Genomic DNA, 22,553 nt, shown 5'->3' with positions numbered 1-22,553 from the left:
ACTAGAGATGTTCAGCAGAATAATTATTGACTGAATACTCATCTAGTTTCTCCCAGCTGCTGGCTGTGTTTACTAGATGTGCACTTTGAGGCTCTTAAACTGATGATGTGAATTCTTTAGTGGTTTAAAAGTTAAGAAAAAAGAAACTCTCCCTGTAGCCCCTTAAGGTAGTGCTCTTGTTGAGCCCAGATGTTTGGGGAAACACATAACTCAAGTTTTGAATTTTTAAGTTGCAACAGATTGGTCTGCAATTTTAATGTGGCTTCCATTGTAGACATTGTTTCTAGAATTGAAATAATTTAGGTCAGACCATCTTTGACAGTATACTTTATCCTCTCTCAAATTAAAGTAAAATTACTCATTTATTTTATTCTATCCCCACTATGATTTCCCACATGACTAATGGAGGAATGTTTTCTTGATATGTTCTTCTGAATGTAATATCTGAGAATTTTATTTTATTTTTTAATTTTTAATTTCTAATTTTTTTTCAAGATTTTATTTATTTATCTGACAGGGAGACAGCAGCAGCAGGAATACAAGCAGAGGGAGTGGGAGAGGGAAAGCAGGCCTCCCGCCAAGCAGGGAGCCTGATGCAGGGCTCCATCCCAGGAACGGGGATCGTGACCTGAGCTGAAGGCAGTTGCTTAACAACTGAGCTACCCAAGCACCCCCATCTAAGAATTTCAAAGAGAAGACTACATTGTCCTTCCCCATCCCACAAAAGAAGAGGCAGTGTTAAGATGAGAATTTTTTAGTTTGTTTAAACTGTTAAAATGGTGGTGGAAATATGATGGGGGGATTAGGCATAGGTAGACTTCTGAGAAAGTGTTTATTTGTCCCCCCAGATTTGATCACCTTCTAGAAGGACTGAGTCACCCAGGTGTCCCCAGATAGTATTCTTTTTTTATTTTCTTTTTTTTTTTTTTTTTTAAAGATTTTATCCATCCATTTGACAGAGATCACAAGTAGGCAGAGAGGGAGGGGGAAGCAGGCTCCCTGCTGAGCAGAGAGCCCGGTGCTGGGCTCTATTCCAGGGCCCTGAGATCATGACCTGAGCCAAAGGCAGAGGCTCAACCCACTGAGCCACCCAGGTGCCTCCTTCCCCCCCCCCCCCAGATAGTATTCTATATAAGCATTTGGCAAGGTGCAAGTGATTCTATATTTGACAGTTATCACAGACACTTTGCTTCTAACAGTGTGAAATTTAGGGTATCTAGCATAATCCTCAAATCATGTAGATGACCGAAGAATTTTTTTTTCTCAAGACTGAGGAAGTTTTCAGTACAGATTTTAATGCCAGACTTTGTTCAAATTACAGCCTGCCATTGACTAGCTAGCTAGCTGTGCAATGTTGGGTAATTTGCTTAACTTCTCTGAATGGCAGTTTCTATATCTGAAGATGGGGTGGTAATTCCCATCTCTTGGGGTTGCTGTGAGGATTAAATGATATAACCTCAGGCTTATCACTACCTGACCTAAAATAGGGATTTAATTTATAAATTAACTTTTTTATACTATTGAAATAAAACTAGATTTCTAACAGTTTGTAGCATGATAGGCAGTTTTACTTTTATTGATGATGCATGAAGTTGCCCCTGTAGTTCAACTACAAGTGAAAATGACGATATGAGCATGTACCATTCAGGTGTTTTCCATTAGGTTATAGAAAATGGGCAATATTGGTTGTACAGTAAACTCTTAAGGTCTACAGTTAAAATATTTTAGACATTAAAATTTAATTGCAATTTATTTAGGGTCTATTGTAATTATTTTAATGAAAACAATACATACTTTTTACCCTTCTTTGCTTTTAGTATCGTCACCCCTGTGAGTAAATTACATTTTCGTGTATGGAGTCACCAGACACTGAAATCTGATGTTTTGTTGGGAACTGCTGCATTAGATATCTTTGAAACCTTAAAGTCAAACAACATGAAACGTATGTATGTAAAAGTAACAGAAATTGTGCTAGGCTATTTGTTTTTCTATATGAAATTTGTATGTAAAAGATACAGAATGACTATGTTCACTATTTGTTTTTAAGCTTACTTGGTTATAATATTAATGAGAAGAACCTTGAACTATTTATTTAAAGCATTCCAAATAACCTTGGTGTAGCCATTCATTTTTGACCCAGTATTTTTCATAAATTTAAAATATTACATACTCAATTATGGAAAACTAAAAAATACAGAGCAGAAATGAAGGAAAAATGTAATCCCATTTCAGAGACAAATATGGTTAATATTTTGGCAGATTTTCTTTTCAAATACTTTGAAAATTTACTAATTTTAGATGGCTGTGGTTTTATTTGAGTGTATGTATATATAAAATACAGATATAATAAACTTGAAACATGTTTGTCTTTATTAGTATTATGATTTTAAAATATAGATATTTTTCTTCCCCCTTGACTAGCTAAAACATACTTCCTAAATCTCATTTAAGAGATATAATCCATTTTTTTTTTTTAAGTTGGTTCCATGCCCAGCGTGGAGCCCATCACAGGGCTTGAACTCATGACCCTGAGTGTTAAGACCTTAGCTGAGATCAAGAGTTGAAAGCTTCACCAACTGAGCAACTGAGGCGCTCTGAGACACAATCCATTCTTATGTTACATGTTTTCACTCAATAAAATTCAGGCATATGTTGCTGAATAATCCTGCTGACTTATTTTATGCAAGGATAGAATGAATATAACAGATGATTGAGCTAGTTAGTATTTTACATTATGGATATTAAGCATTAGCAAATTTTGTTCTGTTTTTTAAATGTTTTGTGTGGAAAGGCCTGAAACCTCAGTGAAATATACTAAAAACAATTTATAAACACATAAATATCAAGTTTTTCTGATGTTCTTTTTAACAGTTAAGTTCTTTTTAACAGTTGACTTAAAGAAAGAAAAAATGATCATTTTGTTCTGTAATTATATTCTTTTACAGTTGAGGAAGTAGTTGTGACTTTACAGCTTGTAGGTGACAAAGAGCCGACAGAGACAATAGGAGACTTGTCAGTTTGTCTTGATGGGCTGCAGTTAGATTCTGAAGTTGTTACCAATGGTGAAACTACATGTTCAGAAAGTAAGTAATCACTTTTTCTATAGGCTCTTTAATGATTCTTAACATTAGCCACCAAAGAATGCTGATGTAATCAGTGCTGTTCTTTTTCACCTTAAAAAAATTACTTCCTTTTTGAAAGGAGACATTGATTATTTTAAACATTTTCCTTTTATTGTGTTGTTTCTGTGAATAAAACATTTTTCTGTAAGTTGAAAAGCTAACCACAGAAAAGTTGAATCACAGTTGACTGTGTAATGAGTTGATTTATAAAGTATTTATTTTATAGGCCAGTAATCACAGTTACTATGACTTATGATGCCACATCTCCTCCAGTGCCAGTGGCTGACATAATTTGCCTGCAGCAATATCTGGTTGAGTATAAATTTGACGCAAAATCCCGCTTAGTGCTTAGTAATCCTACGTAGTACTGTACCAGACTGCCAATACAAGCTGAAGTCCATTTGCCATTCCTATGCCATTTTCTGTAGGCTACATTTATAAAGCCGTCTTTGTGTTACAATAATAACAAAATCAATTCATTATATGTATGCCATTATATCTTACAAATTATGATTTACTAGTTTTTGTTAAAGGGAGTAAGAAACATGAAACAACAGTAATTAAAAGAAGTTTGGCACCTGAATTAGTGCCTGTATAGCTAGCATGCTTAATAAAACTACTTCTTAGTGGATTCCTTCTAGATACTCAAGTGAAACTTAAAGGCCCCAAGACAAAGAGAAGATTAATGGTTTTCTTGATTAGTCTGACAAAGTTTTTGTTTATTTATTAGGAACTACATTATGAAACATTTTGCAGTTGTCAGGTGTTACTATTCTTCCGTTTCTGCTTTGGAAAACTTCCTTCCTACTTTTTTAACTTGTGAAATTTTTTTTTTAAAGATTTTATTTATTCATTTGAGACAGAGATAGAGAGAGAGAGCATGAGCAGGGGGATAGGGGCAGAGGGAGAGGGAGAAGCAGACTCCCCACTGAGCAGGGAGCCCAAGATGGGGCTCAATCCCAAGATCCCAGTACCATGACCCAAGCGAAAGGCAGATGCTTAACTATCTAAGCCACCCAGGCCCCCCAACTTATGACCTTTTTTAGTAGCAGGACCTTCAAGATAGTCTCAGTGTATCTTCCAGATTGGGTCTTTGAGATTAATGAGGGTGGAGAGAAATTTCTGAAATGATCATACTGTACTGCTTCAGAGTTGACAGGTTCATTTTAATTGATTGCCATCACAGGAGCTCTGAATAGTCGAATTTTTCTAGAGATTAGAGTTCTGGAAGATAATATACAACTTAAATTTCATTGTTAAGGGGCGCCTGGGTGGCTCAGTAGGTTAGAGCCTCTGCCTTCTGCTCAGGTCATGATCCCAGGGTCCTGGGATCGAACCCCGCATCGGGCTCTCTGCTCAGCAGGGAGCCTGCTTCCTCCTCTCTCTTTGCCTGCCTCTCTGCCTACTTGTGATCTCTCTCTGTCAAATAAATAAATAAAGTCTAAAAAAAAAATTTTTCATTGTTAAATTGCTCTAAACTCAGTATTTATAGCTTCCCAAGTTTTTTACCCCCTACAAGTTGAAACTATTAATGCAGAATATTTAATAATTAACAAAGCATATTTGTCTTCATATTTCAAAGTAGAACCTAAACTGCATATTTATACTTACTTTAATGTTTATTGCCCACGGAAGTGAACATTTCTATGTCACCAGTTTTCCACTCAGCTAGGAAAATAATTGATAGAATTTTAACCTGCTACTTAGAAAGAGGTTTTTAACTGGAAAATCACAGTGGTTGCCAAATAAAATAGCTGCCAGTTTTTGAATGCTTGCTGTGTGCCAACCACTATGTTGGTGTGTTTACATATGTACTCATTTAACCATCATAGCTTTGTAAGGCATAACCTATTTTTGCATATAAGGAAAGTGAGGTTCTGATCATTTAAATAGTAAGTCCAACATCTTACCAGCTAGTATGATGCAGAGTCAAGACTGAAACACAAATATTTATTGATGTTTCCTATTCTTTCCAATTGGTTTCACACTTAAAAACCTAGAAATTTTGAATCACATCATGAATTGTAGGCAAACAAACAAAATCCAGTTCCTTTCACAAGCATGTGTGGTAGAAACTACACTTGTATTGTTCTTTGATTCCATTTCTGTAACTTTAACTGCAAGCTAGAAATGAAAATTAGAGTTTAGTACTAAAATTGAATTTCTAGTACCTGCAGTTGTTTGGTTGGATGAGAACTGGGGGGATGAGGGAGATTGCTTTTGTATTCCAGTAATTTTCTACTGTTAATGATTTTTAGATTTTTTTCCCCTAAGGATGTTAGAAGTTTTGTTTTTGTTTTTTAAGAAAGATTTTATTTTTAAGTACTGTCTACACCCAACGTGGGACTTGAACTTACAACCCTGAGATCAAGAGTCACATGCTCTACTGACTGAGCCAGCCAGGAGCCTCAGTTAGAAGTTTTTTGGGTTTTGTTTTGTTTTTTAAAGATTTTATTTATTTATTTGACAGAGAGAGAGAGATCACAAGTTAGAGAGGCAGGCAGACAGAGAAGGGGAAGCAGGCTCCCTGCTGAGCAGAAAAGCCAGTGCGGAGCTCAATCCCAGGACCTTGAGATCATGACCTCAGCTGAAGGCAGAGGCTTAACCCACTGAGCCATCCAGGTGCCCCTAGAAGTATTTTTGTGGAAGAACACATAGGATGGTTCCTAGAAGAAATTTGTTCTTATAGATGTAAATATTTTTGGTTAAGTTTTAAATAATATTTATGAAAAGAAATCACTGTCTGAATTTTAGTATTAAGAGTCATCAAATAATAGCTTGCTATATATTTAAATATACTGTGAAAGTTGGTTTTCCTGATGGGACAGTATTATCTCTTTGGGTACCTAGAAATTTTGGTCATTGTTCTTGGTGGATAAATTTTCTTTTTTCTTTTTTTTTTTTTTTTTGTTTTTTAGATTTTTTTTTTTTAAGATTTATTTTTATTTGCCAGGGAGAGGGGCAGAGGGAGAGAGAGTCTCAAGCAGATTCCACACCGAACGTAGAGCCCCATCTCTCAACCCTGAGATCACAATCTAAGCCAAAACCAAGAGTCAGATGCTTAACCAACTATGCCACCCAGGCACCCCTGGTGGATAAATATTCTAAAAATGCAATTACATAAGTAGACCTTTTTCAAGTGAAGCAAAATTTTCTCAGCATGTTTGTTTTTTCTTTCCACTTATCTTCAAGCTGTATTTGAAAACAAGAGAGCTTTCTATCCCCACTCCAATTTCCCATCCCCTGCTCTGGCTCAGAGAACAATTTTAATATGCAAATGAGTGTTAGTTATAGTTGTCACATTTTCTTTGATAGTCTTTCTTATTTCTCTGGTTTAGAAAATAATTTCATAATTTGCTCTGGTGTTTTCTTCTACTTTATAGCGTTAATAGGCTTTTATGAATCTCTGGGAAGAATCCTTTAGTTAGATAGACTTATTGTTTTAGCACTCAGTTCTAAATTAACAAATTGAGTGTAGGCAGTTGTTCATATCTGCAAATATTTCCCATTCATCTGTTTTTACCTCTTGGGCTGCTGGTGGTGGTAGGTTATTAATTTAACACCTGTCTTCCCAAATATACCATTGAAAAGTATTACTGTCAAAGACATTATTTTTCCTAAAGACAAAAATCTATTTTAGTTATAAATTCATGATTATAAAATGGGAGCATACTCTTGTAAAGATCTTTATTCTTTACCATGTGTATTCTTGATATATATAAAATTATTTTAGGGATAAGTTTTTTAGCACATGAGACCTTTGGTTCTTATTGTGTGTGTTCCATTCCATTTTGACTTTATCTTACTTTCTTGCATTAGACTCTAGTTTTTGTGGATTCTTTTAATTTTAATGTAAATAGCCATTTTTGTGTGAATATGTAATGTTTGCTTATCAGTATAATAAATTCTAAGAAACTAGCTTAAATTTTTTGCTTTACCAAATATTATTTGAAATTACTAGATCTCAGTAAGGTCTGGGCACCAACTAATTATTTTATGGAGGGAAACTTATTTGACTTATCTTTGACTTTTTCTATGTATGCTCAGAATATGAATGAGTTTGCCCTCCTCAAGAAACTAGGAAAACTCTCCACTAGTTCTACTTTAAAATCCAAGTATTGAAACAGCTGAAGAGGGTAATAAAGAGCTAAATCTTAGTGTCCTCCCAATCTCCCCTGTGTCTCATTAGTTGAACCCAATGCAAGGTAGAGCCAAAGAAGCCAATTAGTGATTAATGTATGTCCTACAGGTTACACCTGTCGGGCATAGAGCAGGAAGAGAAGGCTGGAGAGTGATGTTCACCCCTATTCTCCCTTGCTTTTTTTTTTTCTTGCTTTTTTTTTTTTTTTTTTAAATACACAGCCAGAGTAGTTTTGAGAAAACATAAGAAAGACCTTGTCAGATGCCTGCCCCAGTGATTTCTGTAGCACCTTAGAAGTCGTTAAAGCCTATGTAGTCTGACATCCAAAGCTCTTCTACTTTGATGGCTTCATCTCTTACTTACTCGTTTATGCAATTTTCTTGAGTGACACCACTCTCCTTGTGGTTTCTTGAACACTCCAGGAACATGCCTGCTTTAGGGCCATTAAAGGTTTCTTCCATCGGCTTGAGCTCTCTTCCTTCAGTATTCCGTGTGATTCACTTCAGGATTTACTTGGATGTCACCCTCTCTGCAAGGTCGTTCCTGGCCATCTGTCTGATGTTTCGACAGCCCTCTCATCAAATCCTGATGTACTTTTTCTCCATAGAAAAATTCTATTTTCTATCTATTTCTATTTCTATTTGTTGTCTATTATATTTTACATTATATGTAGCTTTAATATATTTAGTTTAATGTGAGTTCCCTGAGGATAGGGGTCGTTTTTTTCTGTTTTCCTGATGTTTTTCCAGTTTCTAGATCAGGGTTGACACAAGAAGATGCTTGATAAATACTTGTTTATCAAATGAATAAAACCAAAAAAAGGATATCATCCTTTTCCTAAGTTTTTTCCTATAATAAAATATTTGAAATCCAGAAAAACAAAAAAAATCCAAGTATTAAGGCTATAATATGATTATTGTTGGTTTAGAGTAAGATTTTGCTGCATTTTTCATCCTTTTTTTAAAATTTACAAAACACTGACTTATATTCTCATATACAGCATATATATAAAACACATATCTCATTTTATAACATATATTCTTTTATTTATTATGTATAATATATAAACCAGCATAATAGAATTATGCACATATGAACTACTACACAACTTAGAAATTAGAACATTAATAACATCCTGGCATCCACCTGTATTTCCCTCCCTATAGCATTCCTTGTCTTTCCCCTACAGATAATCACTACTCTGAATTTTGAATTTATTATTTCCTTGCTTAAAATTTTTTAAAGATTTTTAAATTATTTTTAAGTGATCTAAGCCAGCCAGATGCTCCTAAAAAAATTTTTAATACATATGCATATCCCTAAACAGTGTATTACTTGCCCTTTTTCTTGAGCTCTGTGAATATAGATTTTGCCTTTTAAGATTTATCCATATTACTGTTTCTGTAACTTATTTTCATTGCTGTATGATAATCTGTTAGGTGAATATACCACAATTTATCCATTTTTATGTCAAAAGACATTTGGTTTCTTTCTAGTTTTTTGCTATTATAGATAGTCATAGATTGAATATTTCTGCATTTATACATTTATATGTCTCTTGGTACACAGGTTGAAGAGTCTGTGTAGGATGTATACATGGGAATGGAATTGTTGGTACATACTGATATGTGCATTTTCAGATTTATAGCATTTATTGTTTTTCCAAATATGGCCCTTTTTTGTTGTGATTCTTTTAATTGTGGTGAAATTTATACAACATACAATTAACCTTATAAAGTAATACAATTCAGTGGCATTTATTGTCTTCATAATTATCCACCACCTTTAATTTCAAAACTCTGTCATTACCCCAGAAAAATAAACCATTGTCCATTCTATAATCACTCCCCATCTCCCCCCATCCCCACCCCCCACTCCAGCCACCTGGTAAACACTAATCTGCTTTCTGTCTCTGTGGATTTGCCTATTCTGGGTATATTATAAAGAAGAAACCATATAGTATGTGACCTTTTGTGTCTGGATTCTTAGCATATTGTTTTTGAGGTTTATCAAGTTGAAGCATGTATCAGTACTTCCCTTTTTTATGGCTGAATAATATTCCATTGTATGTATATGCCAGTTTGTTTATCCTTTTCATCCACTGATGGACATGTGACTTATTTTTCCACCTTTGCCTATTAATGAGTCATAAATAATGATGCTATAAACATTTGTGTGCAAGTTTCTTTGTGCATATGATTTCATTTCTCTTGGGTATATTCCTAGGAATGGACTTGCTGGTGCTTGCTTGATAGTTTATTGTTTTTTCCTTGTTAATTTTCTTTTGATACTTTTTTTAATGTTCTCCATTTGAAAATTCTAATAGATGTGTATATAAAAAGAAAATTCCAGTATCAGAAATCTTTGGAGATATGTATTTATGTCTCTCCTTCCTTGAGGCTTGTTTTTTACATGTTTGCTACTCTTTGCCAGTTTATTTTTTATTGTAGTCTTTGGGAATCTTAGGAGCCTAAATTGGGGATTAATTGCCCCAGAGAAAATTTCTTTTGCTTTTGGTAGTGCTAGGGTGTGCTACATACCTGGGAACACTTCAGCTCCTTTAGAGGATCCCAGACCTTTGTTTCTGATCCATCTCAGAGCTGATAATAGCCATCAGGATAACCTTTTTTTTTTTCCCCTCATATTTGCTTACTATACCCTGTTCCTGCTCTAGTATCAGTTCACTTGTTTGTTTGGCTTTTAAGATTGCTAGGCACCCAGGAAATAGAACAGTGTGTTAAATAGCTTTGTCTACCAGCTAGTTATTTTGTGGCAGGAAAGCCCTTTTGGGTAGCTCACTGAATAGAAGAGATCTTTGTAGATGTTCTTCCAAAGTGTCCTGTGGGTAATATGTGTGCATTTAGAAAAACGATCATTTTTTGTTGAGGAAATTTGGAGTAGGAATGCTTTAAAAGAACAATACATTTGTAAAATACAAACTTTAAGTATGGTCATTGTTTCCTTCTTGGACATTCATTGTATAAGTGTCAGATATTTTGTGCCTTTTAAAAAAACTATTCTCTGGAAACACAAGATTAGGTCTATTTAATTTATGCCATACAGTTCATAGTTATGTCTTCACCTCTGTATTGAAGTGAAATAAAAGATCGAACAAGATGGCCCTTGTCTATATTTACTGATGAAATGTAAATTTGAGGGCGCCTGGGTGGCTCAGTGGGTTAGGCCTCTGCCTTTGGCTCAGGTCATGATCTCAGGGTCCTGGGATCGAGTTCCACATTGGGCTCTCTGCTCAGCAGGGACCTGCTTCCTTCTCTCTCTCTGCTTGCCTCTCTGCCTATTTGTGATCTCTGTCAAGTAAATAAGTAAAATCTTAAAAAAAAAGAAGCGAATTTGAGAGACAGTAATAGCTAATACTTATAGAGGGCTTATGTGCTGGGCACTGCTCTAAATATTTATGCTTAAACCTCACAACTATTCTATGAAGTAGGTATCCTTATTGTCTCCATTTTGTGTGAGGTAAAATAAAAAGCACAGGAAAATTAAGTGTACTTTTCTAAAGTCATGAAGTTAGTACATGATAGAAGCTATGATGCAGACCAGGCAGTCTGGCCTCAGAGTCCATGTGATTAAATACTATGCTTCTCTACAATATAAGAAGTTTAGAAGCGGCATTTATTGGTAGATTTAAAAAGAATATTCCAAATGACTTTCTTAATTTTTGAGATAGGTGGGATACTAATTGTCCGATTTTAGTAACACTGTATATTTTTATTTCCTTTTCTGATTTCATTTGTCTCATCAGCTATTTTAGGTGAATATAGTCTATATAAAAATAAGTTGTTTTTTTTTTTCTTAAAGATTTTATTTATTTATTTGACAGACACAGCAAGAGAGGGAACACAAGCAGGGGGCGTGGGAGAGGGAGAAGCAGGCCTCCCGCTGAACAGGGAGCCTGATGCGGGGCTTGATCCCAGGATCCTGGGATCATGACCTGAGCGGAACGCAGACATCTAACAAATGAGCCACCCAGGACTCCCTAAAAATAATTCTTGTAAAACTGAAATGTGCCCTTTTTAGCTAAAATGCATTTCATTGTACCATGTTTTTAAAACCATTTTTAACTGTTTGATTGAGGTGTATTTTATATTTCATAAAATGTACTCATTGCAAGTCTACAATTTAATGCTTTTTAGTAATTTAATTGAGTGATCCAGCCATTACTGTAAATCAGGATTAGAACATTTTTATCCCCCTGGTAAGATCCCTCTTATTTACACAAAATTCTGTTCTCACCTCTAAACCAGGCAACCACTTATCTATCTTATCTCCAAAAATTTGTCTTTTCTGAATATTTCATTACCATACAACACTAGTAAAATACTGTTGACTTTATTTCCTTATGCTTTTGTACTTTTTATGCCCCCACTTTTTTTAATGTAATATTTCTAGACAAGATGATATACCTGCCAACATTGCTGAGGTGATATAATGTAGTGGTGATTCAGCATTTTTTAAATGAATTATTCATTAATTATGCCTTGGAGCAATAGCAGTTACGATTTTACTGTTTAAAACTACGACTGTATTAAGGGACTATTGTTCTTCTTTAACTACAATGAGGCAGACTGTTAAACTTGAATTCTTGTTTCTGCATTTTATAGTTTTTCCTTCTCTGCCTACTATTTTTGCTACAATCACTGTGCCTGCTCTTTAATATTTTTCTAGTGCACAGGCCCCTACTGAATCCTCAGAATAATTACCATGAATAAAATTTGAAGAAAATGTGAAATTTGTGGCATTAATTTGCCACTTTGAGATTAATTGGTACCTTTCCTGTTCTTGTAGTTGTTTGCCAGGCCCTTGCATTAGAGAGATGTTACTAGTTTTTTTATTTTCAGAATCTGTTTTTTATCCATTATCCTGATGGTGATCAGAATTTTTTGTGAGGTTTTTGGAATATAAAAGATGGCTGAAGTATTAGATTTGAATTAGAATCAAACAAACAAAAAATAAATACAAATCTTGAGGAAAAATAAAGAATCAAGCAGACATACATTTCAAAAGGCATAAGTAGGACATGAGTAATAATACCTTGACTAATTGACATCTCTTACATGTAGTAAGCATTGGAACAACATTTTGGTAAAACATTTCTAATTTCAGTCACATGAACATATATCACATTTTCCTTGAAATTTAAGTTATAGTATATTCTACAATACTTAATGAAAGGCTTTGCATGTTTAGGAAGAAGGTGAAAAACACTTTTTGAATTTCATTTTCTGTGTAAATTTTATTGATGTTAAAGGTGCTTCACAGAGTGATGATGGCTCCAGACCCAAGGATGAAACAAGGTAAGAGTTCACTTTTTGCTTTACTATAGAATATGAGAAGAGATAAGGGAAAATGAATATTAATTGTAGTCAGAATTTTAGTTTGACTAAAACAAAAGTTTAGACTGCTACAAGAATAAACAAGGGTCAGAAAATTCAGGACTCAGGCACCTGGCTGTTTCAGTGGCTGGAGCATGCATTTCTTGATCTCAGGGTTGTGAATTTGAGTCCCACCTTCGGTGTAGAGATTAGTTTAGGAAAAAAAATCTTTAAAAAAAAATTCAGGGCTCAGGGTAAGAAAGGAAATATTTATGAATGTTTCAGGACTCTTAGCTCATCTGACTGCAGTTCTCCAGATTAGGACAAGGATACCTGAATTGCTAGTACTTCTTTCAGCTTATAGAAATGAATATAAATATATATTGTCACTTTTCCAACAGCAGGGAGTTCCAAATCCTAGGGCCATCATTGAACTGTTAAATTTTTTTTCCTAGGAAAGCTGAGATACAAGCTTTGGGTATATAAGAAGGTCATCATGATCTGTGGTATCTTTTGGGCCTTTTTTGAGGAGCAGAGATTTGTACCAGCTGTTCACTATTACTCTAGATTGAGCACTTTTTTTTTTTTTTTTTAAGATTTTATTTATTTGAGAGAGAGCATGAGGGGGCCGGTTGGGAAGGAGGGGCACAGGAAGAGGGACAAGCAGACTCCCTGCTGAGTATGGAGCCCAAGGAGCTTAATCCCAGGACCGTAAGAGCATGACCTGAGCCCAAGACAGGGACTTAACTGACTGAGTCACCCAGACACCCCAGCACTATTTTTTTAAGTTTGTTTGTTTATTAATATATAATGTATTATTTGTTTCAGTTTATGTATTTTTTTTAATAATCTTTGTACCCAACGTGGGCCTCAAACTCATGATTCCCAGTTCAAGAGTCAAATGCTCTGACTGAGCCAGCCAGGTGCCAATAGATTCAGCAGTTTCATGTGCCTATCTGCCTTGAGGTCTAGGGTCTGAAAAATGTTGAATGCCTTGGGTTGTGTTAACTGACTTAAACTTTTATTTTAAAAATTTTTTCAAAGATTTATTTCTTTGAGAGAGAGAGAGAGAATCTTAAGCCTGCCGAGCACAGAGCCTGATGCAGAGTTCCATTCTAGGACCCTGAGATCATGATCTGAGCCAAAATCAAGACTTGGCCCAGCCACTTAATGGACTGAGCCAACCAAGTGCACCCTGACTTAAATTTTAAGTGTATAGTGGTTGTCCTAGAAGCTGGTAATGGGAGATAAACTTAGAAAAGGAAATGCTCCTAGTCTTAAAGCAGTAAGTAATGTATCTTAAAGAGTTAGAAAATCCCATTGGATTCTTTGTTTTTCCCAAACTGAGTAAGCAGTAAAAAGGAAGATGGTGAACCACGGAAGTCATGGTCAGAGGAAAAGAATAGAAAAGCAGTATGATAGAACATAAGGAAAATATCTGGAGAGGTGGGTGTTACAGTGTCAAGTGCTGTAAGAGAGGAGAGGTGGAGCAAGTAGAGCAAAATGTTGGTGGTTATTGAAGCTGAGTTGATAGGGAGTTTGTTGTACCCGTCTGTCTACTTTCGTGATGTAGGGAAAATTTCATAATAAAAGTTAAAAAAAGACAACTCAGCAAGATCTTTGGGGAAATGAAAATATATGAAACTGTTGTCTTTCATCTAATAGAGATCTACCTTCACAGTCGCTTCTGTAACAAAGATTCATCTCTCATACTAATCTCACAAGAGCTGAAAAATTAAGGACTAATAACATCTTGTTCAGGGATTAATAACTGCTTTTTTTTTTTTTTTTTTTTTGAGAGAGAGAGAAGGGTGGGAGGAACTGAGGGAGAGGGAGTGAGAGAGAGAGAGAATTTTAAGCAGCTTCCGTGCCCAGTGTGGAGCCCTATGATGCAGGACTCAGTCTCACAACTCTGAGATCATGACCTGAGCTGTCAGACGCTTAACCAACTGAGCCACCCAGACACCCTGGATAATAACTTTTATTGCTCAGTGTGATTAAAAAGCAATAGAAAAGGTTTTTAAAATTATATAAATATCTCTGTAGACTGGAAGACAACATAGGCCTTTTGTGCCTCTTTTTAGTTAGATGTTTAATAGAAGTTTTTTGAATTCCTGAAAATTTCTGCATAATAATGTATTAATATTTCAGTTTTCATTCATGAGTTGAGAACTTTTGCATAATAAATCCATATTTTTCCATTAGTGAGAATGTGATAGAATTTTGTATGCTTTCTTGAAAGTTTAAGTCATTTTCTTTTTTTGCAAACGTCAGGTTTGTTTGTTTGTTTGTTTTTTTAATTTTTAAGTAATCTCTGCACCCAATGTGGGGCTCAAATTTATAACCCTGAGATCAAGAGTTGTATGCTCTACTAACTGAACCAGACAAGTGCCCCCTACAAATCTCATTCTTAAAATACTTTATTTAAACTACTCTTGGGGCGCCTGGGTGGCTCAGTGGGTTAGGCCGCTGCCTTCGGCTCAGGTCATGATCTCAGGGTCCTGGGATCGAGTCCCGCATCGGGCTCTCTGCTCGGCAGGGAGCCTGCTTCCGTCTCTCTCTCTCTCTCTCTCCCTGCCTCTCTGTCTACTTGTGATCTCTCTCTGTCAAATAAATAAATAAAATCTTTAAAAAAAAAAAAAAACTACTCTGGACAACTATAAGTTTCTTGCAAAGGCATTCCTGGAGTCCTAGCTTCATGCCATTTATTTAATCAATGCTCTACATCTTCCCAAGTGAATCATTGTCAAAAATAATCTGAGGAATAGTGTCTTCTAAATTTCTGAGATGGCTAGAGTGATCTCTCAGCCTGTCTTTTGTGTTAAGCGTGAATTCCTTTGCATTAGCTTTTACTCCAGAGAGCATACCTCTGAGATGATGGGTTTGAAAAGCATTTTATAAACTGTCAAATGTTTTCTTTTTTTTTTTTTTTAAGATTTTATTTATTTGATAGAGACACAGCGAGAGAGGGAACACAGCAGGGGGAGTAGGAGGGGGGAAGCAGGCTTCCCACTGAGCAGGGAGCCCGATGAGGGCTCAATCCCAGGACCCTGGGATCATGACCTGAGCCTAAGGCAGACACTTAACAACTGAGCCACCCAGGCACCCCTTTCAGATGTTTTTAAATGGTACTCTGCAGTAATTATGGCCATGACTGGCTTTTCCCCTTTATTTTTATTTGCAGACTTCCTAACTATAAGATTAAAAAGCAGGGCAATATGTATACCCAGTGGACAAGGGCTTTGTGCCCATCTCCTCCAGTCCGTTGCCCTAGTTCTCATTTAGGAAGATGACTGAACAACTTTTGATTAGTTTACTTTTTTGTCCTAATTCAGGCACTATGTATACTGTGACTGTAGTCTTGTTACTCTTCTATTCTCTGTAACATGTCTGGATGTTTTGTGTTTCTCAGTGTTGTTTTTTGTCATTTTTATGAAGTTCAAGGTGATCGCTGCCTTGTACTCAAGATTTTGTTATTAGGAGTACCTTTCTGACTGTTATGACCTTATTGTATTAGCATCTTGGTTCTCCAGGGTACTTTATCCTGTCCATAAACATCCAAACTTATGTGTAAGTTAGATATATATGTGTGATGAGATAAGGAGAGGTTTGTGGTAAGATTGTGGAGCAGAGGAACAAAGCCATAGTAAAGCACATACTTTGTAGCTAATTCCTTTTAAAAGATAGTTGGTAGTGGTAAATTCATACTGACAATTCTGTATAGTGAATAGGTTTCCATGTTGGTTTTCAAAATCCATTTCAGGTTTTAGTTTCATACCCATTTATTAAAGGAACTAAATGGCTGTGTTTGTCAAACTTCGGAGTGCATCAGAATCACCTGGGAGACTTGTTCAACTATAGATTGTGTCTTAATCTCTAGTTCCCAATTTGCTGTGTCTAGTTTTGGGCCCAAGATTTGTGTTTCTCAGGTTTCTAGGTGATGGTGATGATGTTAGACCAGGCCATATACTTTGAGAACCACTATGGTTAGACATACAGCTATTTCTTAGATTACAGCTAACTAGTATGGGAAATATTTTTCCGTTATGTAATGAAGTCTGTTTCTTGAAAATCCCGCCTTGCAGAATTGTCATTCTACCTTAATCTCATACTCTTACTTCAGAACTAGTTTGAATCTTGTTTCTTTTGTTGAACTTTTAAAATTTTTGTTTATTATTAGAAAATATTGCTTGATGGTTTTAAAAAATGTTTATCAGTATGTAAAATGTTTAAAAGCTTCATGGAAGAAATGGCATTTGACCCAAGACCATAAAGCATAATTATAATTTGGCTTTGCATGCTTTGGGGAATTGGAGAGGGGAAGGACTTCTAGGTGGAAGGAAGAAAAACAGTTATGGAGATGGGGAACAGGGTCTTCAGTTATAACATAAATAGCTAAAAATAGAGTAATTGAAAGGGAAAAATGGGAGGCGGTGAATTTGAGAGTGGAATCAACCAGTTAATGTTTATTGCCTCTTATATGTCAGGCATTGTGTTGAGCATGTTTCCCCTCATTTCAGTGACTCTTGAACATTTTTATGAAGTAGGTAGGTGTATATCATTTTTATGGGTGATGAGAAAACTGAGGCTTAGAAAGGGAAAGGAACTTGCTTGAGTATTAATAAGGCTCAAGGTAGCATAGTTGAACCTGGGATTACCTGACCTTCAGAGCCTGAACTCGTAATTGTCATGCTTTACTGTGACCTAAAGTGGGACTTCTTTTTTTTTTTTAATCACATAAGTGCTTGACCCTCAATAAATGTCAGTTATTTTTAATGTTACATAAGTTGGGGCCAGATGGAGGTTTTGGTTTGTAAATACAGACATACTTCATTTTATTGTGCTTTGCAAATATTTTGTTTTTCACAAATTGAAGGTTTGTGGCAACCCTGCATTGAACAAATCTGTCAGCACCATTATTTTTAACAGCATTCACTGACTTGTGTCTCTGTCACATTTTGGTAATTCTTGAACTATTTCAATCTTTTTCATTGTCATATTTGTAGTGGTGATCTGTGATCAGTGATCTTTGATGTTACTGTTGTAATTGTTTTGGAGTATGACAAACTGTGCCCATGTAAGATGATGAACTTAACTGATAAATGTGTGTGTTCTGACTGCCCCACCAATAGGCTGTTCCCTGTCTCTCTCCCTCTTCTTAGGCCTCCTTATTCCCTGAGTTGCAACTGTTAGGCCAATTAATAACCCTGCAGTGGCTTCTAAGTACTCAAGCGAAAAAGAAGAATTGCTTGTCTCTCACTTTAAATAAAAAACTAGAAATAATTAAGCTTAGTGAGGAAGGCATTTTGAAAGTCAGGATAGGCCAAAAGCTAGGCAGGGCTCTTGCACCAAATAGTTAACCAAGTTGTGAGTGCAAAGGAGAATTTCTTGAAGGAAGTTGAAAGTGCTATTTCAGTGAACACACAAATGGTATGAAAGCAAAGCAGCCTTATTGTTGATATGCAGACCATTTTAGTAGTCTGGATAGAAAATCAAACCAGCTACAACTATCCCTTAAGCTAAAGCTTAATCCAGAGCAAGGCCTTAATAACTCTCTTCAGTTCTGTGAAGGCTGAGAGAGGTGAGGAAGCTGCAGAAGAAAAGTTTGAAGTGAGTGGTGTTTGGTTCATGAGGTTTAAGGAAAGGAGCCATATCCATTATCATAGAAGAACAAGGTGAAGCAGCAAGTGCTGATGTAGAAGCCAAAGCAAGTTATCCAGAAAATCTGGCTAATTCATGAAGGTGGCTACACTAAACAACAGATTTTCAACATAGTTGAAATAGCCTTATATTGGAAGAAGATGCCGTCTAAGACTTTCATAGCTGGAGAGAAGTTAGTTCTGGCTTAGAAGGGCAGGCTGACTCTCTTGTTAGGAGCTAATACAGTTGGTGACTGAAGTTGAAACCAGTGCTCATTGGCCATTCCAAAAATCCTAGGGCCCTTAAGAATTTAAATTTACTCTGCCTGTGCTGTATAAACAGAACAAAAAAACCTGGATGACAGTGTATCTGTTTATAAGGTTTATTGAATATTTAAAGCCCACTGTTGAAGCCTACTGCTCAGTAAAAAGATGCCTTTCAAATGTTACTGCTCATTGGCAGTGCACCTGGTCACCCAAGAGCCCTAATGGAGATGTACAACAAGATTAATGTTTTCATGCCTGCTAACACAGCATGCATTCTGCAGCCCATGGATCTAGGAGTAGTTTTGACATCAGGTTTTATTATTTAAGAAATGCATTTTTAAAAAGATTTTATTTATTTATTTGAGAGAGAGCACAAGCAGGAGGGAAAGGCAGGCAGAGGGAGAAGCAGGCTCCCTACTGAGCAGGGAGCCCAATGTGGGACTCGATCCCAGGATCCTGGGATCATGACCTGAGTCGAAGGCAGACACTTAACTGAGTCACCCAGGCATCCCATACATACATACATACATACATACATACATACATTTATTTATATATATATATTAAATTTTTATTTATTTCAGAGAGAGGGAAAGAGAGCTCACAGATGAGCAGGAGGGGTGGGGCTGGGAGAGAATCTCAAGCAGACTCCGTGCTGAGCGTGGAGCCCAGTTGGGAGTCTCTGTCCCACGAATGTGAGATCACAGCCTGAACTGAAACCAAGAGTCAGATGCTTAACCTACTGTGCAATCCAGGCACCCCAGGAAATACATTTCTTAATGTATTTCTTAATGACTGCTATAGATAGTGATTTCTCTGATGGATCGGACAAGATAAATTGATAACCTTCTGGAAAGGATTAAACATTCAAATGCCACTAAGAACATTTGTGATTCATGGGAGGTCACAATGTAAACATTAATAGGAGTTTGAAAAAAATTGATGACAATCCTCATGGATGACTTGGAGGGCTTAAGACTTCAGTGGAGAAAGTAATTGCAAATGTGATAGGAATAGCAAGAGAGCTCGCATTAGAACCCGGGCCTAAAGATGTGACTGAGTTGCTGCAATCTCATGGTAAAACTTAAGTAGACGAGAAGTTTTTCTTACGGATGACTTAAAGAAAGGGGGTTTCTTGAGATCAAATCTACTCCTGGTAAAGATGCTGTGCAGATTGTTAAATGACAACAAAGGATGTAGAATATTACACAAACTTAGTTACAGAACAGCAGGACGGTTTTAGAGGATTGATTCTGATTTTGAAAGAAGTTCTACTTTGGTAAACACAGTATCAAACAGCATTGCTACATAGAAATCATTTGTGAAGGGAAGATTCAGTTGTTCTGGCAAACGTTATTGTTGTTGTAAGAAATTGCCACAACCACATAGGGGAAAAGAGGAAAAAATGAAACAAGACAAAACAAGAGAGGGAGACAAACCGTAAGAGACTCTTAATCTCAGGAAGCCGACTAAGGGTTGCTGGAATGGAGGGCAGTGGGAAGGATGGGGTGACTGGGTGATGGACAGTGGGGAGGGTATGTGTTGTGGGGAGTGCTGTGTATTTTGTAAGACTTATGGATCAGAGGCCTGTGCCTCTGAAACAAATAATACATTATATGTTAATAATTTTTTAAAAAAGAAAGAAATCGCCACAGCCACCCCAACCTTCAGCAACCACCACGCTTATCAGTCAGCAGCTATCAGCATCAAGGCAAGACCCTCCACCAGCAGAAAGATTAAGACTTGAATCACTTTCAGGGTGATGATGGTTAGCATTTTTTAGCAACAAAGTATTTTTACATTAAGATTAGTACATTGTTCTTTTTAGACATAATACTGTTGCACACTTAATAGACTATAGCATAGTGTAAACATACATGCACTGAGGAATTTTAAAAAATTGACTTTAATACTTGCCTTATTATAGTGGTCTGGAACCAGTATTTTTGAGGTATGCTGGTATAGGCTCATGGAATCTTTCTGTGGAGAGGAAAGTCTCTAAAAATATTTAAATGAGGCATTGGTGTGATCAGAACTCCATTGGAAAAATTATTTTATTTGATAATCATGTATAGTTGATTATATGGTGGTGAATGAAGGTGGGAAGACCTAGGCAGGAAGTTGTTACAGTAATCCAATAAGAGAGAAGGAGGGTTAGAACTGGGACACTGGTGGTGGAAGAGTAGAGAGAGAATGTGGAAGTGAAATCAGTGAGACTTTAGCATCAGGAGGCACAGGAGAGAAGAAGAGTCAAGTTTCCCAGGAAGATAGCTGTACCACTCATGGAACTGGAACATGGGAGGAATGATAGTTTTAGAATTGGAGAGTTATTCTAGATCTCCTGCATTTAGTTGATAATTTGGTACCAGAGGATAAGAATGAGACAGGGATGACCATTTCTGATTTGGGAATCATTTCCGAGGTGATATTTGAAATCATGAAATTTGAGACTCTAGGGGAAAAGTCATGGAAGAGGAAAGAACAAGAACAATGGGAACTATATTTAGTGAATGGAAGGAAGAAAACAAACTGAAGAAGAGATGGTTAGAAGTGGGAGTAAAAGATTAGAAAAACACTGTCACAGAAGTTAAGAGAAATGTTTTTATTTATTTATTTATTTTTAAAGATTTTATTTAGTTGAGAGACAGTGCAAGAGAGCACAAACAAGAGGAGCAGCAGAGGGAGAGGGAGAAGCAGGCCTCTCACTGAGTAGGGCTCAGGGCTTGATCCCAGGATCCTGAGATCATGACCTGAGCTGAAGGCAGACGCTTAACCGACTAAGCCAGCTAGGCGCCCCAGTTTATCATTTTTCATACTGTTAAATATCTGTTATTTGCCTTTAAGTCATTATTTTATTTTAAGATTTTATTTATTTATTTGACAGAGAGAGATCACAAGTAGGCAGAGAGGCAGCCAGAGAGAAGGAGAAGCAGGCTCCCCGCTGAGCAGAGAGCCTGATGTGGGGCTAGATCTGAGATCATGACCCAAGATGAAAGCAGAGGCTTAACCCAGAGTTTTTGATTTCTGTATATTTAAATTTATTCAGAAATAAGTTCACTGTTCACATTTCCTTTTAAAGGTCTCATAGTTTCATTTTTTTGAAATCAGTTTTTAAATCATCCTGGAATCTCCTCTGTTCTTGGAACAAGCTGAACCTCTAACCTGACTTCTCTTTTTCCACATAGCCAGTTTTCCTTGGCTTAGTCCAGGACCTCATTCTCTTCTACAGTATTTGTCAGCATTAAATACCCCATATTTTAAAAACACTTCTCTTGGGGTACCTGGGTGGCTCCCTGCTCAGCAGAGTCTGCTTCTCCCTCTCCCTCTACCCCTCACCCCTGGCTCGCTCTCTCTCTCGCACTCTACATTCTCTCTCTTGCTCTACACTCTCTCCCTCAAATAAATAAAATCTTTTAAAAAAATCCTCAGATTGTAAAAAGATCTTACAAATAATAAGGAAAACGATTCTCTAATAACAGAAAGATTTACAGGAGATGTATACAGTTCATGGAAGAAGAAACTCAAATGGCTTCTAAGTGAAATATTGTTGAACATTAACATTTTTATTTACCAGATTAGCAAAGACTTAAAAATATTTACATACTTGATGGTGAAATGGGCATTTTCATAACTAACTGATAGGAAAATACCTTTGAAAATATTTTTAAAAAAATTTAGCAGTCAGTATTTCAGTCTTCAAAATATTTGCATACTTTAACCCAGGTATTCTATTGACTGTCTGTGGGGAATAGAACTACCCTCCCCACCACTACCACCACCAAAAGAAAAGAAAAAATGTTGGGATGATGACATGTCTATATGTTATTCTATAATCATTAGATATTATAAATGTTTTTGAATAATTTGGGGGAAGTGCCCCATATATAATAAATAACAAAACAAACACAAATTTGCTCAAGGTAGGAAACATTTAATCATCACAGACACAGCCAATGAAATAGGACTGGCAAGAAATGGGCATCCATGTCTTAATGGGAATGATCTCCAGAATGTAGGATGGAAGGTGATTTTATAATTAGAAGCTATTTTT

The 22,553-nt window shown here is 36.3% G+C and overlaps 1 protein-coding gene across 5 annotated transcripts in view; it reads left to right on the top strand.

The window, feature by feature from the left end:
- The window catches only part of LOC111141415 (itchy E3 ubiquitin protein ligase), a 140,575-nt gene that overhangs the window by 65,058 nt on the left and 52,964 nt on the right, over positions 1-22,553 (top strand). For 4 of the 5 annotated variants that reach the window (XM_022493946.1, XM_022493948.1, XM_022493945.1 and 1 more), the window contains 3 exons: positions 1,818-1,942; positions 2,946-3,083; positions 12,533-12,578. In XM_022493946.1, the coding sequence (XP_022349654.1) occupies positions 1,818-1,942; positions 2,946-3,083; positions 12,533-12,578 (309 nt within the window). Of the gene's footprint in view, positions 1-1,817; positions 1,943-2,945; positions 3,084-12,523; positions 12,579-22,553 lie in introns of all 5 variants that reach the window. The other variant, XM_022493949.1, reaches the window with a different exon arrangement.

This window comes from Enhydra lutris, unplaced genomic scaffold (assembly GCF_002288905.1).
Source record: "Enhydra lutris kenyoni isolate GAN:26980312 unplaced genomic scaffold, ASM228890v2 scaffoldscaffold6, whole genome shotgun sequence".
Lineage (NCBI taxonomy): Eukaryota > Metazoa > Chordata > Mammalia > Carnivora > Mustelidae > Enhydra > Enhydra lutris.
Note: the sequence above shows the minus strand (reverse complement) of the source record. Positions and strands in the feature narration are given on the sequence as shown.